The 18,328-nt window shown below is 42.0% G+C and overlaps 1 protein-coding gene and 1 long non-coding RNA gene across 2 annotated transcripts; one reads left to right on the top strand and one right to left on the bottom strand.

The window, feature by feature from the left end:
- The first annotated feature begins 1,315 nt into the window (after positions 1 to 1,315).
- LOC121548152 lies at positions 1,316 to 4,504 on the top strand. The gene is made up of 4 exons (XR_005996621.2): positions 1,316 to 3,133; positions 3,343 to 3,471; positions 3,577 to 3,657; positions 3,902 to 4,504. It is a non-coding gene; the product is annotated as an uncharacterized LOC121548152 (long non-coding RNA).
- Positions 4,505 to 6,602: 2,098 nt separating this feature from the next.
- LOC121548153 (secretory carrier-associated membrane protein 2) lies at positions 6,603 to 14,702 on the bottom strand. The gene is made up of 9 exons (XM_041859487.2): positions 14,554 to 14,702; positions 13,781 to 13,858; positions 12,921 to 13,010; positions 11,648 to 11,765; positions 11,308 to 11,436; positions 10,619 to 10,778; positions 10,174 to 10,275; positions 9,194 to 9,311; positions 6,603 to 8,982 (listed from the first exon to the last, which is right to left on the bottom strand). The coding sequence occupies exons 1-9, from the start codon at positions 14,608 to 14,610 to the stop codon at positions 8,836 to 8,838; spliced, it is 999 nt and encodes a 332-aa protein (XP_041715421.1). The 5' UTR covers positions 14,611 to 14,702; the 3' UTR covers positions 6,603 to 8,835.
- Positions 14,703 to 18,328: the final 3,626 nt, after the last annotated feature.

Raw genomic sequence — 18,328 nt, 5'->3', positions numbered from 1 at the left:
TTCGTGTCGCTGGTCCACACTCCAGTCCAGTGGGTGGCGGTACATTAAAGTATGTTGCCAACCGCCATATAAAAAGTACAGAAGAAAAGTGTCGGGCGGACGAGGCGCCGTAGCGCGGATGAAGGTTTTGGGAAAACGGTGGAACCGGATGTTCTGTTTGAATCGGATGACGTGTTGAGTGGAGATGAGAGTGAGAATAATTGGATTACAGTGGAGAATGGAAAAGGGAATACTGCTAAATGACTAACATGGAATACGAGAAGTAAAGTCGTAGTGGAAATTAGTAAATCCAAACCTAGTTCTGACTCTTTTTTGGTTGGAATAAGGGTTTTGGATCGATGTTGTTACCTGGGAGATCCGATTTGAAGTCTATTAAAATTGTGGATGCGTTGGATGACGTGGCGTGGATGAGAATAATGAGATGTGGGCTTATTTAGTTTTTAGTGTTTCCATGGAACAGAAGGAGTGTGCTCTGCACCTCAAGAAGATGTCGGATTGGAATGTGTCGTGTGTGGATCTTGAAGCAGGGCGCCTATCAAGGGTGTTATCTCTGGGGTGGCGCTAGATGCAAAGGCTATAAGTGAAGAATTGGATCAAGTGGTTGGTGCACAATGACTGACCCGCATGGCAGATGGTGTGCGGAAACCCACTCCATCCATTCTATTGTTTTTTTTGATGAAGAGTCTCTCCCTTCACACATGTATTTGGGTTGTATGAGATTTCCAGCTGAGCCTAAATGCTGCAATTGTGGTGGTGAACATGCACCCGAATTTCTGAAGTGTCCTGTTAGGGTGAAGGAGATGGGGCTGGCAAGAATAAGGGCTGTCCAGAATGTCTCTATCTGGAGGCGGTGAGAAGAGTGGATGAAAGGAGTGAAGTTGAAGAAATAATGGTAGTAGGAGTAGAGGCACAAGATGATGTTCCTTGTCAACAGAGGGATCCTGATATGTTAAGAAGGTGGACTTTGTAAAGGCGTTTATTACTTTGGTCATCAACTGCACAGCGCAAATGGAGAGGAAATTGGAGAAAATGGGCATATTGTGAGTGAGGCTGAGCGTTTTTTGGTGACTCGAGAACTGTTCTGCAGAGGCATTGCAAGGAATCCTGTTGATGAATGCTCCGGCATCGGCAGCACCTGAGCCTGTGTAGGGAAGTGATTTGAATGTGACTGAATTGTATTTTGTATTATCTCAGAATATGGAATATATCATTTTTGTTTTGTTTCAATACCTCGTACAGTAGGTGGCAGCAATACACCAATAGGTGTAATCTGCCATAAAACTGTAAAAAGAAGAGAAGAAAAGTGTCTCTTTTGATTAACAGATATTCAGCAGCTCCAACTCCTGTTTTCTAGGTTTGTTCTAGAAGTATAAATAAATATTGAGATGTCTTGAACTCCAAGAGGACATCCGTAACCTAACTGCCACAACTGCAGGGAAAATAGAAAGGCATTCAAAGGACAAGGTACAGTTCCCGCCAGTCCAAAGTTAGTTTTCCCTGGGAGAGTGGTGTGGTGTGGCAGAAAGCACAATGGCAAGTTTAATCGTTTTCTACGTTGTAAGACAGTGTAGGCCCATAACTGTGTATTAGTCACTTTCTGTTCACCAATGAAACTGCAGCAGTGGAACCTAAACTGGACAAACATTTTAATGACTGATATATTTGGGTTATACAATTGCCTTGACAGCCCAGTTAAAAACGGGTGTCTTTTTGGTCTACCACCTTATAGCCTTTGTATTCAGAATGATGATTGAACGATACGGCGAAGCAATATTTGAATGGTTATTGACTATTTAAGTCATCTGAACTAGGACGAGTACAGTGGTATTACCCTAATTCATGTAGCTAAAATGTTTTTGTTATGGCAGTAGGTGCTTGTGACACAGGTGCCAAGGTTCAATCAGATCAAGCATTGACACCCGCGTAGCTGATGTTTTGACGGTGTAGGAGGTATAACTGCGTCGTCGAGCAGCTGCACTTGATCATTGTCACGAAGCCACACCCGTGCCACTCACGTTAGAAGTTTAGAATGAGAAAGTGCTATATGGAAATAATGTCGCTCAAATTGAAAATCATGAAACAAAATAATGAGGATTTCTATGAGCCTAATCGAGGTGTAGATTACATCTCACATTCCAGCATTCAAACTTATAAACAAGGCTGCATTGGAGTTCTCTTAATGTGACTCTGTGCAGCCAATGGCAACGTCCTCTTTAGGTATAGCGCCAGGAGCTGCTTGTGGATTTTACAGCTCTAACACAGTTCCACCTCAGACCGTCAAAACGTCAGCTATGCGGATGTCGGCTAAAGTGGATTTGATTGAATCGGGCCCTTAGTTACACTATAGCATAATGAGTAGGATCAGTTGTGTTGAACTTTGAACTTTAGGCTATTTCCAAAGCATTCCAATAACATTGACATGTCCATGTTTTTGAACAATGCAGCAATATCTTGCAATACAATAATAACAATACAATAATAACAATATATATATAAATAACAGAGGGAAATTAAGACATCAGAAACAGCAATGTCAGAGTCCAGCAGTCATGGGTGAACAGGGAGTACAGGAGGGGGCTGAGCACACACCCCTGTGGGGCCCCAGTGTTGAGGATCAGCGTGGCGGAGAGTTTGTTTTTTACCTTCACCTTCTTTATACTAGTATGCTACCTCACAGTTGATCTTAGTCGTGCCGTTCCTTTAATACAGAGGCTTAGTCTGAACAGTCTTTGCTTTCCCATGGCCTCCTGTTCACTTGCCTGGTCCTGACTTTGAAACCTGAAGACTGAAAACGGCAAAAGAACAAAGTGATTTAAAAGGGGACCAGTTATTGTTTTATTTTATTATTGATTATTACTGGACTTTTATATGTATATCTTTTTTGTTTGCTTGTCAGCCTTTTTTGGGACAGGCTGTTTTATCTTTTCATGTTCTTGTTGGGGGGGGATCAGTAAGTTATCAAGTTTTCATCAAGACTATATTCATCAATTTTTCAACTAAGGAAGTACACTGCTTTAATCCATGATTTGAAAGTAAAAAAGAAGATATTCTTGAAAAGGTTGTGCCATTGGCATTCCAGTGTTCCTTGGACACAGGCAACAGGATGAGTTTCACTGGATCCAAATGTATGAAGGTAATGCAGTGTGTGCATGACCCATCTGTGTACTGTTAGTTATTGTAGCTAATAATGGTAATCAAATTCATTTAAATGTATACAGTCATCTAGGATGTAAATTGAATGTCTTCATGTCCTATTCAGAGTGAAGTTCCAATGACGTCAACTTCAACTTGTAATTAATGTAGGCTAATTGTAATTGCTTGTTCTGATAACATCATACACAGGTTTTCACAGGTGATGCTAATGTCTTTCCAGCAGCAGTGTCGCTAAATCTGCATGGTGTTATTGTCCCTTCTCTATGTTGGACTGAACTGTTTCAACTCTTCTCAAGTGAAAACCTCAAAGCCCTAATGGTTTGTTGTTGTCAATCTTTTTAGTCACAGATTAGTCAAATAATTGATGAAATACTTGTTTTGACCTTTTCATCCCTGCTTATATTACTGTAATTCCTCATCTAGTGGTGGAGAAAGACGCCATCTACAGTATGTCAGGAGCAGAGGCGTGTCCACTAGAGAAGGAGTCTTCTCAGTCAAGATAAGGTGAGCTCATCATTTTGTAACAGAATATATTTCATACACCCTTTGGGTGACAGGAGCAGAGAGTCATATAACCAGGTAGATTAACCTCAAGCACATACTGTAAATATCTCTAACTTCTGTGTTAACATTGAACAGACAATAGATTGTAGGTTATTGACAAGTATAACTAATTATTCCAGTTTTTGTTGGAACATGTTTGTCACTGTGATCAACTCTTTAGTTTTGCTACTTATTTCTTTAACAGATTTCCTGCTTGCCATACTAGAGGGAGATACTGGTTGTCTTTAAACTCCACACCATGGGATGATTGACCTGGATCTTTACCAGAACAGACTTCACCAGACACAGTAGAAGTGAGGTCACAGGAAACAGACTGATTTGTGAAGAGGGACTGCATCACCCATAAAGCATTGTGTCCCTGGAGGCCACAGCTTTGTTGGATGTAATGCCATGTTCTCGACCTCTCGGAGTGTTCGGAAATATGACTTGTAAACTCAGTGCATCGAGTTGCATGCATTCACGTACTTTGAACTTGTTGCTAATGCCAACGGCTAAGTACCGAGGTCAACCATAAACGAACAGTACAGCTATCATGCTGGCATGAAACGGCAGTAGAAAATAGCTTTTCTAGATCAGTCCAAACGTTCCTCCTGACTGTTATAATCAACCTGTTTGAATGCAAAAATTATATGGGACTACGTTTTTCCTATTGCAACGCTTGAATCACGTTAATATTTTTGGTTATAACCTGCACAACTTTTGAACTCTTGGTTATGTTTGCTTTAAAAAAATGGTCTTAATACTGTTACGTTAGTTTACATTAAACTGCTAGTTTTTGTTGTTTCCACCAAGACTGTAATGTCAGTGTAATTGGCAACAGTGTTATTTTTTTCCCTGCGTTGTGCTGTCAGATAGCCACATAACTCGTATTATTAATTCTATAGATAAGTTATTTTCTGTGCACTGACTAAATGTGACTGTTGATGGATTAGCTAGTTTAAGTACAATAGGTGGTAGTAATGCTGCATGATAGAAGCGGGGCTGCATGCTGCTGTATAACCCCTAAGATACAAATGGTTCAATCAGGAGCCAAGCGTCCCCAAATCGCGCAAGAGAGCAAGGCGGGGATACATCGTCCCCCTACTACGACATGTAGTCCCGTTGGCACATTCATGACAAGTCGGAAACTAGGAACCGCCGACTCAGAGTTCAAATTAACTTAAGTTATTTGCGTAGAGCTTCCTATTGGTTGATTCTGATACTTTCCAAGTGGCAAAGTCGGGTAGCATCTTTCTACAACGACTTTCCTAGTTCCGACAGCAGTTGAACGCCCCACAGGCGGACGGAAAGCCTGGGCATGTGCCTTTTTTGTAGTTATACATTAAAAAAATCCAGATCCTTTGACATTCAAGAGAGCAAAGAAATGCATCCATTTATTAAATAATAGCAGTAACAATAAATCTATAAATTACTTCAGAGATACATCTTAAAAATCCCTCAGACATATGTACAGTGACAAACAGATTTGACCCTTGACCTCCAGGAGGCCAGCCATCCTGGAGAGCTACTAGGTGTGCACTGTGCAGGCTTTCATTCCATCCCTACTTGATTCTACTGATCAGCGGCCTATTGTCTGCTATCAGCTAATCATGCAAGGCCCTGATGAGCAGTTGAGTAGCTGAATCAGGTGTTAGAGCAGGGCTAAAGCAAAAGCCTGTACACCCAGTAGCTCTCCAGAAGAAGGGCTGGACACCCCTTTGCTAGATAACACCCAGTTACAATACAGTACCCAATAGAACAATACATAAGTATCTGGACAAACATTCAGAACACACATTCAGAACATTCAGAACACATATTCAGAACATTCAAAACACATATTCAGAACACATATTCAGAACACACATTCAGAACATTCAGAACACATATTCAGAACATTCAAAACACACATTCAGAACATTCAAAACACACATTCAGAACATTCAAAACACACATTCAGAACATTCAAAACACACATTCAGACCATCATCATGGTAGTTAACAGGCAGAAGGTGAGGCTCATTTAAAGTCATGTAAAAAAAAAAAAAAAAAAAAAAAGTGTCTGGTCTCAGTGAGTTTTAGGCTCAAAAAGAAATCCCAGTAAACCAGTGTCAGCTACATAACATCTGAGAGTTGACATATCAGGAACAAACAGTGGTAGTGTAGCAAGACCAATGTCCAGTAGAGAGCATATTGTGACATTTCAGAAAAAGTGTAGAGTAACCGTACATTTAAAAAAAATGCCTGGTGTGGTGACTACTACCCAACAACTAAAACCAAGAATGTAAATCTGTTTTTGATCGTTGCTGTATTAGAAGTCGTGACTTGGTATACTGCAATCTTTAGGGTTATTGTACAGAACTTTACTTCAGGCACATATCCCCAATCAATAACTAACTATTCATTAATACATTTAGATCTTCATGTAATTAGTCAATCATGCATTCATTTTTTTGTCCTGTCAGCTCATTCCACCATTCACTCACTCATTCTCACATTGCGGTACCTATGTTACATTCACATGTTCATTCTAGCACTAAATACATTCAATCTTCCAGCAATTTCTATGAACATGCCACAGTACCCACATTGAGTGGTCTAGATCTCATTCATAAAGAAAGAAGAATTAAGTGTCAACTTAAGACTAACTAGAGTCCTTTGTCTGATCTGTAAGAAAAGATCCCACCTGTCCTGACCTCATAATACCAAAGCCACCAACTCCAAAATGTAGTGGTTCTATGTTCATTAAAGTAACTGTCCGGTGTTTAAAGATTTCTATGAAATATGACCTATAATTATTCACAATATGACAAATAGTTTTCCTTCCAATTTAAAAATAAATAAATATGATAAAAAGCAGCTTTTCTATGTTGGAATGGTGTGGGCGTATACCGGTCATTAAAAATATTACTGCGACTAGACTACTGATTGGCCAGCTCATCCTCCTCCAGACCACTGATTGGCCAGCTCATCCTCCTCTGAGGAAGTAACAAGCATTTTTTAAACCGTTTTGTCTCCAATTTATGCTTTTGCCACAAATATGAGTATAGGATGAGTCAACAACATTATTTGGGTATGAGTTAACAGAATATGAACTTTTAAAAGTTAGATTTTCATTGGACAGTTCCTTTAAAGTACAGTAGGAGGGATACAGGGGGTGGGTATACAGTAATTCCCATTTAGTTAAACCATCACCCAATATCTTCATTATCTTATCTACAAAAACACAGCAGTTGCCTTAATATCATACTTCAGCAAGTCCAACCCTACTGAGGGATTGAAGAAGAGTAAAATATGAAAATCACAAAAACATCTAAAGGAAAATAAAACCATTCATCCCTTCAATATATTATCAGAGCAAAAATAAACATAAACAACCTCAATGGAAACTTCACAAAATAAACTTCATACATGTAATTCCTTCAGTAGACATTTTGACATTTCAGTGTTTTTACCTCAGATGCCCACTTCAGTACCGTTTTTGTACCCAAACCCTTTTAATACAAGGGTCTCCAACTTCATTCTTGGACAGCCACTTGATACGCAGGCGTTGTTCCAGCCCAGCACCAACACACCGGATTCAAATCATCAAAAGGTGGAGACCGAAGACCATAAGGTGAGTATTTGAAACGTGTGTGTTAGTGTTAGGACAGAACGGCACCCTGCACTAACTAGTGGCTCTCGGCGACTAGAGTTAAAGGAACAGTATGGCCTGAGAAGAGGAGCTGAGTGTCTGGATAGGGGCAGTAGAGGAAGGGGGAAGAGGAGCTGAGTGTCTGGATAGGGGCAGTAGAGGAAGGGGGAAGAGGAGCTGAGTGTCTGGATAGGGGCAGTAGAGGAAGGGGAAGAGGAGCTGAGTGTCTGGATAGGGGCAGTAGAGGAAGGGGGAAGAGGAGCTGAGTGTCTGGATAGGGGCAGTAGAGGAAGGGGGAAGAGGAGCTGAGTGTCTGGATAGGGGCAGTAGAGGAAGGGGGAAGAGGAGCTGAGTGTCTGGATAGGGGCAGTAGAGGAAGGGGGAAGAGGACCGGAGTGTCTGGATAGGGGCAGTAGAGGAAGGGGGGAAGAGGAGCTGAGTGTCTGGATAGGGGCAGTAGAGGAAGGGGGAAGAGGAGCTGAGTGTCTGGATAGGGGCAGTAGAGGAAGGGGGAAGAGGACCGGAGTGTCTGGATAGGGGCAGTAGAGGAAGGGGGAAGAGGACCTGAGTGTCTGGATAGGGGCAGTAGAGGAAGGGGGAAGAGGACCGGAGTGTCTGGATAGGGGCAGTAGAGGAAGGGGGAAGAGGACCTATCATGGTAAAGACTAGAGTATGGGACTGTTGAACAGAGAAATGGATATACTGAATAGAAAATACATTTTTAAAAAACTCAATTTGAGATTGTGTTTTTATGATGATAAGCACCATGCTGGTACCAAACTACTTCATTCTATTGAGGATTAAAATGACATCGTAAATTATTCTAGGGAGAGCATTCCTTATTCGCTAGTAACATACTGCATTCAAAGCTACAGGAGACGAGCAAGACAGATTACGCATTCGCTTTCTTAACGTGTCGCATTCCACTTAGAATGAAAATTCACCTTATTGTCATGGAATGTTTGGTACCAACATGGAGGACACTTTGCCGAACTCTGGTGCCCAATCCCAAACCAACCCAACCCCCCTACCACCTAGGCAACCCAATCCCAAACCAACCCTAGCCCCCTACAACCTAGACACCCCAATCCAACCCTCCTACCACCTAGGCACCCCAATCCAACCCGCCTACCACCTAGACATTTGGATAAGTTTAATCAACATAGTAATAGCTCCATTTTACCCTCTGATCAGCTAAGTGGAGTTTCCACCACGTTGAATACACATATCCAATCCTTTCAGATCTACTCATTTGCCAAGGAGGTAGAGGGTGGGGCTAAAGGTTGAATTGGGTTTGGGTTTATGTACCAATGGCTGTGGTTAGAGAATGTTCATGATATAGTGGAACATTGTAATGTGCCTGTATACCAGTCTTGTTTCTGCCTTGTCAGCCATTTCTGTTGCCTCTGCAGAGACACTGGGGCAATGGGACAAAATGGGGCTTGGAGTGAGTGAGAGGTGGCTAGGGAGGTTAGGAAGAACCTGGCCCTGTGGCTTTAGGATCCCTAGCGTCCTTGAAAGGCCCCCTGGGCGGCTGAAGAGGCGGCGCTGGCCGCGGCGCTCTGAAAGGTCTGGTTGGTGAGGACCCCCGAAGAGAACTCCTGCTGGGCCTTGGCGAAGTTGGCCCCCGTCCGACGGTACTTGGAGTGAACCTGAGAAAGGGGAGAAGGCAGGGGTCAATAAATAGGGTCAAGGGTCAATAAATAGGGGATTATTGAAGGGAATTTATTTGCCTTCTGAACCTTTTCAGGCTGCATTGACCTTGGTGGGTGGATGTATTATCCATAATGACCTCAACACTTTGCAATAAAGTTTGAATCGGTTTTGAAGGATTGAGACAGCCAAAAGGACAGTTGACTTTACCATTTTGAGTAGGATGATGGCGAGGACAGCGTTCACAGTGAAGCAGCCGGCAACGACCATCATGATCACAGCTACAGCCACGTTGCTTCTTATCATGGTGATGGACGAGATCCATCCACTGGAAAACAAGACAAATAACACCTCATTTACAGCTTCAGAAAAAAAAATCCATAGCCCCACAACATCAATGAGGCATACAAAACCCTTTGTCGACAGAAAAAAATGTATCAAACACTCACAAACCCACACGATGACCAACAGACAGGCAAAGTTGATGAGAATGATAACTGAGGACGACACGGGACAGTGAAGCATACTAAAAGAAGAAAGACCAAAAGGTTTGAGGAGCCAGAAGGGCTTTTCACACTACTAAGCCAAACCAAACCAAGCTGGACTGAGCTGGCCTGGTTACTGGAATCGTGTTGAAAATAACAATGTGAAAATAAAATAGCTGCACCAACACAATTTGGTTTGGTTCAACACGATAGTGTGAAAAAGGTAAGAGAGCTGAGCAGAGTGCCACACACTTACAAAGTAGCCCCCAGGACAAAGAGCACACCATCAGTTTAGCCAGCAGGAGATCTGTCAAAGAGATGGCAAGAGAGAAGATGCAGGACCGAATGCACACACACACGTACACACTCACACACCCACCCACAAAGATGTGAAGGGAGACCTACACCCACCCAAACACACAGTACATATTACACACACACACACCTGTACTTGTGTGCGCAAATACATACACATCAAACACTTTATCTCTCTCACTCACACGAAGAAGAATCCCTGAGGTGCTATCTAGTGTATCATGTTGTTCCACTGACCTGTTCCCCCACTTGGGGATCCCCACTAGTGTATCATGTTGTTCCACTGACCTGTTCCCCCACTTGGGGATCCCCACTAGTGTATCATGTTGTTCCACTGACCTGTTCCCCCACTTGGGGATCCCCACTAGTGTATCATGTTGTTCCACTGACCTGTTCCCCCACTTGGGGATCCCCACACACTGGATCACGTAGACAGACACTTGGAAGAAGAAAACAAAGAAGAAGAAGAAGAAACTGAAGGAACTGTCCGACCTGCAGAAAGAAACAAGGACAAAGGGTTAACAAAATCACCCGCAAATATCATTTGGACTTCACAAGAAAACGACTTAGGTCATGTGGAATTCAAATCAATTCAAGTCAAATTGTATTTGTCACATGCACCGAATACAACAGGTGTAGACCTTACAGTGAAATGCTTACTTACAAGCCCTAAACCAACAATGCAGTTAAGACATTAAGACATTCTACAGTGTTAAGTAGCCGAGGTTCCAGTCTGTTTTGACTTTAGCAACTCCTTTGTCGTCACGAGGGACGTTACTTATACAAACACTTTTATTCAAAGAAAAGTAGAACAATATTTGAGCAAAGAACTTGCCTGAAGGCTTTGTACACTGGCCTGTACCAACAGATGAAAGAGACCGGGGTGAAGAGGATGAACCAGAGGATGGACAGGCCAAAGTCCACCCCCGCGTTTTGATCGGCCGTGAAGTAGGCCAGGCAGGCCAGAAAGTTCAGGAAGAGAGTGACACTGTGAACTGGAGAGGCAAAACAAAATGAATGTGAGACTAGAAGAAACTGGTGCCGTGTTGGAGAGGAGCTTGGGGACAAATCTCTTATGACTAGTACTTTGGGTTTGTTGAATGTTGTCACTGACAAGCATGCAATATCATAAAAAACGTGAACAAAGTCTTACTCAATTAAAAGATGCAATATGGAGAAATCGCTCCGCCAATCCCTGGTTGCAAAAATTGTAATAGCTCGCCTCATTTCAGTCTTTGTGACAAAACAAGTATAGTGTAGAGAATCATTGTCCCATCTAAATCGCTGTGAAATATATTTTCCATAACCAAAAATATTGTTTTTTCAGCTGTTTGAAGCTGGTGTACAAAACTGAAAGTAAAAGACGCAAAAACTAAACCATAGAAATAGAACACAAAGAACAGATCTACCACTTCTTAGACTTGCTTGAATGAGTGACAGATCTATAACTCACATTTCTATGTGAATTTGGTGGTTTGCCCCAAATGTTACATATTGCAGCTTTAAGATGCGAGGTGTACGTACACATCCAAAGGTAGTACATCCTCTTGCAGATCTTCTGGTACTCTTCAGGGATGTCTTCGTTGAAGTCCTGGTAGAAGCAAGGCTTTATGGGGCAAAACTTGGGGAGTGGCGGCCAGTTGTTTTCTTTCGCTGTCAAATAAAGAGTCGTACTTGTTTACTGCCATGAAGAGTTACATAGGTACATAATCAGACAAAGCAATACAAGTACAAGGTAACTTAGAAAGATAAAACACTACAGTAGGGAGTCCATTTAAAGGCAGTTTAACCAACTATTGTATTAATCATTTGGTCAAGACAGATTTCAATTGAACATAATCAAGTGACATAATCTGTAACTTACTAATGGGGCCTCCAGGCCTGTTCTGGAGCTCCTGCTCTTTCCGATCCAGTTCAGCAGCTTTCTTCTCCAGCTCCTCCTGTTGCCTGAGCAGGTTAGCCTGGGCAGCAGCCGCAGTCGCCTGGTGGACAATGAGAAAGAGCTGTGTTACAAACCATCTTGAACCAAGATGGAGTGTTCTGGCACAAAATGGTTGCAATGCATCAAGTTGATGGGTATAATTCATTGGCATTAGATTTAAAAAGAAGAAGTTCCTTCACAATAACACTGCCCATTTGCAGAGATCATTTATACCCATATTGACAACTCTTGCAATGTGTTTATTACACGGTGGAGTCTTCATATGCATTTGGTTAAACAAACTAAACCTCCCATAACCCTAAAACAATTAGTTTATCTCTGTATTGTGAGGTAACTTGGAAATGATGCAAGTGAAGAATTGGAACAATGTGTACCTAAACTACACTGTCATTACACAGTACTATGTAAATACTACTTTGTCCACTTAAGGTAAAGTAGGACCAAAACCAGGGCCCTTGCAAAAAACGTTGAATAGTATGACCAGGTAAGGATGCTTCTCCAGTTATCTCTGACCTTTGTTTCAATGTGCTGATTCAGATCAATTCATAGATGGGTTGGTTGTTTAGCAACAAAACCGAGGCGTGCACAACTATGGGGCAAAACAGACGGTGTTGGCTTCGACTGTTGACAACATGGAAACTATATTTTGTCTCCAATATTTATTGAAAACATAAATACATTTGCGCAATGAGCACTTGTTGTCTCTCAAATACATTGTTTCAGTTGTTGGTTAGCTAGCTAGCGAATTTTAGCCTTATTCGCATTGACATGAAATCAGTCAAAACACCTCAAGACATGGTATCAAGAACAAGATGAAACGAGCTGAAACGAGCCACTTACGATTCCCCACATGGCAGTTTCTTGTCATTATTGCTAGCTAACTGGCCATCCAGAATCACAACAACACACTGACTTCTGCCCAAATGAAGCGCGCACATCGTTTCGTGACGTTGTCAGCTAACCAGTCTATTTCAATTTAAAATAATCATCATGTGGTATTGATTTGCCTACATGTAGCCTCTCTTAGCCACTTAAAGTCATCACAAACAACTCAGGAGTTCAGCGAATTCGAGAGTGTGTTGTACTCATCTTTGAGCAATATCTAGAGTAAAAAGGATGTTCTTGTTGTGTTTAAAATTGTCCGTGTACCACGCTGCCAACCTCCCTCCTCCTCATTCATGTTTCTGTCACTCACTTGTGGGGTGGGCTCCACAGCAGAAGCCTGTAGGACAGCTGGTTGGGAGGAGGCAGCAGAGATGGGGATGGTGGTCCCAGTGTGGGTGCCCTGAAACACACACACACGTTTAATTCTTGTCTGAAATTAAATTGAGCCTCAAGCACATCATAAGACGCTCCCAAATCAGCATTCTTTAACAACATATTTCCTCTGGATGTTTGTCAGATGTATTTGCTTCTTTTCAGGAAGATGATTACGTCACTGTGCCAACATTAAATTAATATGCATTGAATGAATACATGTCATATCCTCCTGGCCAGTGGTGGAAAAAGTACCCAATTGTCGTACTTGAGTAAAAGTAAAAGATACCTTAATAGAAAATGACTCAAGTAAAAGTGAAAGTCACCCAGCAAAATACTACTTGAGTAAAAGTCTAAAAGTATTTGGTTTGAAATGTACTTAAGTATCAAAAGTAAATGGAATTGCTAAAATATACTTATATTAAGCAAACCAGACGGCACGATTGTCTTGTTTATTTACAGATAGCCAAAGGGGCACACTCCAACATAATTTACAAACAAAGCATGTGTTTAGTGAGTCTGCCAGACCAGAGGCAGTAGGGATGACCATGGATGTTCTCTTGTTAAGTGTGTGAATTTGACAATTTTCCTGTCCTGCTAAGCATTCGAAATGTAACGACTACTTTTGGGTGTCAGGGGAAAAGTATGGAGTAAAAAGTACATTTATTTTCTTTAGGAATGTAATGGAGTAAAAGTAAAAGTTGTCTAAAATATAAATAGTAAAGTACAGATACCCCCAAAAACTACTTAAGTAGTACTTTAAAGCATGTTTACACCACTTCCCCTGGCTCATCTTACCATAGCACTGGCTGAGAACGGGTTGAATTCCTCAACGGTTTCAATCCCACCGCTGGTGATTTGTGTGACTGAGGCATCCTGTATTACAGAGACAACAATATATTTTCTTACAGTAAAGACACGAAATAACAACTTCCCTCAGGTTATTTGACTGATAGTTGGTTCTTTCAGGTATAAAATCCCACGCAAACCTATTGGGGATAGTCCATTAGGCTAGAACTACAATAGTGAGAATAGCAGGGGGGCTATCTTTGTTGGCAGAGTTGCTGCACTAGTGAACAGGTAATTTTGACAGGTGCATTTGTTACGGGCGCATAACAATCTTTATTGGTAGGAAATTCGTTCTGACCTTCTTACAAGTGTAGGCCAATAAATGGAAGATAATAGTATATTAAAACAATTTGCTCCCAGTAGTAATTTTAATTGAGGGGCTAAAAGGACAAGTTGTTGATAGCCAGCCATCTATGGGCCTATACAAGTCTACGGGGCCTGTACAAGTCAATGGGACCTAGCAACCTGCTTAGGTAAAGGCTAATAGGACACATTACACGTGTCCTTATTGGCCTACCAAATATATTTACTAAAATGACTGGCACACAACATTGTCAATCATGCTACGTTCTCTCATCTGAACGAGGAAGTAGACCCAGGCCCAACCCAGCAACCAAACAAACAGGTTTCTGTTGCGGCATATCTTTTACAGCGTTTAGAAGAATGGCACATAAGGAAAACGCAAGTCAGAGCTTGCAGTTAGGTCTAAATAAATTGCTCACCTGGAAAGGATTGACCTCCACTGCATCTACAAAGGGGTTCTCGTGAAATCCCGACATGTTGCGATAATTTGATCTTCTTTTGGAGGTAAACAAAACGCCAGCTTGTGCCTCCGTCTGTTGATGGTGCTGTTTGAAAGTGCTCAAGTGCGCAGGCGTTACAGGATACGCACACTGCGTCAGCTGGTCTCGAGCAGTCATTTATAATCAATTATCTTTATTTTTAGAAAATAGGATACAATTGGTTTCAAATGTGTGACATTCTCGTGACTGCCTATATCCTACTCCCCTGTCTTAGAGCTGGTGAAAGTACAGTGACGATTCCATTTCATTTATATTTTATTTAACCTTTATTTTATCAGGGAGTAATTTACCAAAGCATGTCTTGAAGCCAGTTCAGACAAGTATTTGTAGGCTTATAACCATAAATCATTTGTTATTTAAGAAGTATTCGTTTCAACGAAACACGACTTAATTATATTGCACTGCATACATCATCTGGACTGTAGTCTGACATGAAGCTTGATGGTTATATTTAAGTAATGTCACATGGTTTGATATTGTAGCGTACAGAGGCACTTGGAAGCGAACCTTGTGTCGCTGGCGTGAATGGCATCATGCGGATAGGGTTAACCCATTTGGTGGTAAATGCAAGTTGGCTCATATTGGTGAGGATCGCTACACTGTCCCGTGCTTCGACCACATTAGCCCCCTCACACGTACTGCCAGGCGTTCCGATGGCCTCACGGCCACCATCCCACTTTTGACACCAGTGTAGAGAACGGAGGGACAGGGAAGCGAAAGGTAAACATCCTACGCATCACGCCAATAAGGTTAACCAACTTGGTGGGAATTGTTACGTGGCTCATATCTACCTAAAAGAGTAAGGCTTTAAAACTAAATCACATTGTTTAACAGGCACCCACTCTATACATGGATGTAATAAGAGTTGGTACACATCTCTGTAAACTCATGAATTATCTTTATCATAGGCTCTTTTATGTCTAAACTTATCCCTTTGGTGAGTTTGTGTCTGGACATCAGCATGGCAGTTGTCCTGTTCAGTGCAGTCCAGTGGTCAGCTCAGGGTTGAACCACCCGAGTCAGATGGAGAACACCAGTACTATGCAGAGATCGGAGGACCACAGACAGCACATAAGTGTATGTATGGTAAAATATACTTAGGACATGCAGACATGTCTCGCTACACATGGACTATGAAAGTGGACAGACAGTATAATATGGTTACTGTACATGTCTATTTGTCTGTCACACTGACCAGTAGGCCCCCATAGTTTTCTACAGCCAACAGACGTATTATACTGTCTCATAATTGATGTACAAGTCTATGGATTGGGGTACATGGAAGGTGTTATTTCCTTACATGGCTGGAATGGACAGTTCACAAATGTCAAAGCTACTGTAGTTGGAGCTTTGTCAGGAAGTGTATAGTAGGACGTACTGTTATGGTTAGAGCTTTGTCAGGAAGTGTATAGTAGGACGTACTGTTATGGTTAGAGCTTTGTCTAAAGCATGTAGAGGTCTGTCATTTTTATCATAGGTACACTTCAACTGTGAGAGACGGAATCTAAAACAAAAATCCAGAAAATCACATTGTATGATTTTTAAGTAATTCATTTGCATTTTATTGCATGACATAAGTATTTGATACATCAGAAAAGCAGAACTTCATATTTGGTACAGAAACCTTTGTTTGCAATTACAGAGATCATACGTTTCCTGTAGGTCTTGACCAGGTTTGCACACACTGCAGCAGGGATTTTGGCCCACTCCTCCATACAGACCTTCTCCAGATCCTTCAGGTTTCGGGACTTTCAGCTCCCTCCAAAGATGTTCTATTGGGTTCAGGTCTGGAGACTGGCTAGGCCACTCCAGGACCTTGAGATGCTTCTTACGGAGCCACTCCTTAGTTGCCCTGGCTGTGTGATTCGGGTCGTTGTCATGCTGGAAGACCCATCTTCAATGCTCTTACTGAGGGAAGGAGGTTGTTGGCCAAGATCTCGCGATACATGGCCCCATCCATCCTCCCCTCAATACGGTGCAGTCATCCTGTCCCCTTTGCAGAAAAGCATCCCCAAAGAATGATGTTTCCACCTCCATGCTTCACGGTTGGGATGGTGTTCTTGGGGTTGTACTCATCCTTCTTCTTCCTCCAAACACTATTTTGTCTCATCAGACCACATGAACTTCTCCCATCCCTCCTCTGGATCATCCAGATGGTCATTGGCAAACTTCAGACGGGCTTGGACATGCGCTGGTTTGAGCAGGGGGACCTTGCGTGCGCTGCAGGATTTTAATCCATGACGGCGTAGTGTGTAACTAATGGTTTTCTTTGAGACTGTGGTCCCAGCTCTCTTCAGGTCATTGACCAGGTCCTGCCGTGTAGTTCTGGGCTGATCCCTCACCTTCCTCATGATCATTGATGCCCCACGAGGTGAGATCTTGTATGGAGCCCCAGACCGAGGTTGATTGACCGTCATCTTGAACTTCTTCCATTTTCTAATAATTGCGCCAACAGTTGTTGCCTTCTCACCAAGCTGCTTGCCTATTGTCCTGTAGCCCATCCCAGCCTTGTGCAGGTCTACAATTTTATCCCTGATGTCCTTACACAGCTCTCTGGTCTTGGCCATTGTGGAGAGGTTGGAGTCTGTTTGATTGAGTGTGTGGACAGGTGTCTTTTATACAGGTAACGAGTTCAAACAGGTGCAGTTAATACAGGTAATGAGTGGGGAACAGGAGGGCTTCTTAAAGAAAAACGAACAGGTCTGTGAGAGCCGGAACTCTTACTGGTTGGTAGGTGATCAAATACTTATGTCATGCAATAAAATGCAAATGAATTACTTAAAAATCATACAATGTGATTTTCTGGATTTTTGTTTTAGATTCCGTCTCTCACAGTTGAAGTGTACCTATGATAAAAATTACAGACCTCTACATGCTTTGTAAGTAGGAAAACCTGCAAAATCGGCAGTGTATCAAATACTTGTTCTCCCCACTGTACTGTTATGGTTAGAGCTTTGTCAGGAAGTGTATAGTAGGACATGTACTGTTATGGTTAGAGCTTTGTCAGGAAGTGTATAGTAGGACATGTACTGTTATGGTTAGAGCTTTGTCAGGAAGTGTATAGTAGGACGTACTGTTATGGTTAGAGCTTTGTCAGGAAGTGTATAGTAGGACGTACTGTTATGGTTAGAGCTTTGTCAGGAAGTGTATAGTAGGACATGTACTGTTATGGTTAGAGCTTTGTCAGGAAGTGTATAGTAGGACATGTACTGTTATGGTTAGAGCTTTGTCAGGAAGTGTATAGTAGGACGTACTGTTATGGTTAGAGCTTTGTCAGGAAGTGTATAGTAGGACGTACTGTTATGGTTAGAGCTTTGTCAGGAAGTGTATAGTAGGACATGTACTGTTATGGTTAGAGCTTTGTCAGGAAGTGTATAGTAGGACGTACTGTTATGGTTAGAGCTTTGTCAGGAAGTGTATAGTAGGACGTACTGTTATGGTTAGAGCTTTGTCAGGAAGTGTATAGTAGGACATGTACTGTTATGGTTAGAGCTTTGTCAGGAAGTGTATAGTAGGACGTACTGTTATGGTTAGAGCTTTGTCAGGAAGTGTATAGTAGGACATGTACTGTTATGGTTAGAGCTTTGTCAGGAAGTGTATAGTAGGACGTACTGTTATGGTTAGAGCTTTGTCAGGAAGTGTATAGTAGGACGTACTGTTATGGTTAGAGCTTTGTCAGGAAGTGTATAGTAGG

Source organism: Coregonus clupeaformis, chromosome 32 (genome assembly GCF_020615455.1).
Source record: "Coregonus clupeaformis isolate EN_2021a chromosome 32, ASM2061545v1, whole genome shotgun sequence".
NCBI classification, from domain to species: Eukaryota; Metazoa; Chordata; class Actinopteri; order Salmoniformes; family Salmonidae; genus Coregonus; species Coregonus clupeaformis.
The sequence above is the reverse complement of the archived record's forward strand: the minus strand, read 5'-3'. Positions and strand labels throughout refer to the sequence as shown.

Coding starts and splice junctions, on each gene's coding strand:
- LOC121548153 (XM_041859487.2), bottom strand. CDS start 14,610: ATGTCGGGATTTCACGAGAACCCCTTTGTAGATGCAGTGGAGGTCAAT. Junction 13,859..14,553: donor TGGAGGTCAATCCTTTCCAG/GTGAGCAATTTA, acceptor TCTGTAATACAG/GATGCCTCAGTCACACAAAT. Junction 9,312..10,173: donor ATCCCCAAGTGGGGGAACAG/GTCAGTGGAACA, acceptor CTTGTTTTCCAG/TGGATGGATCTCGTCCATCA.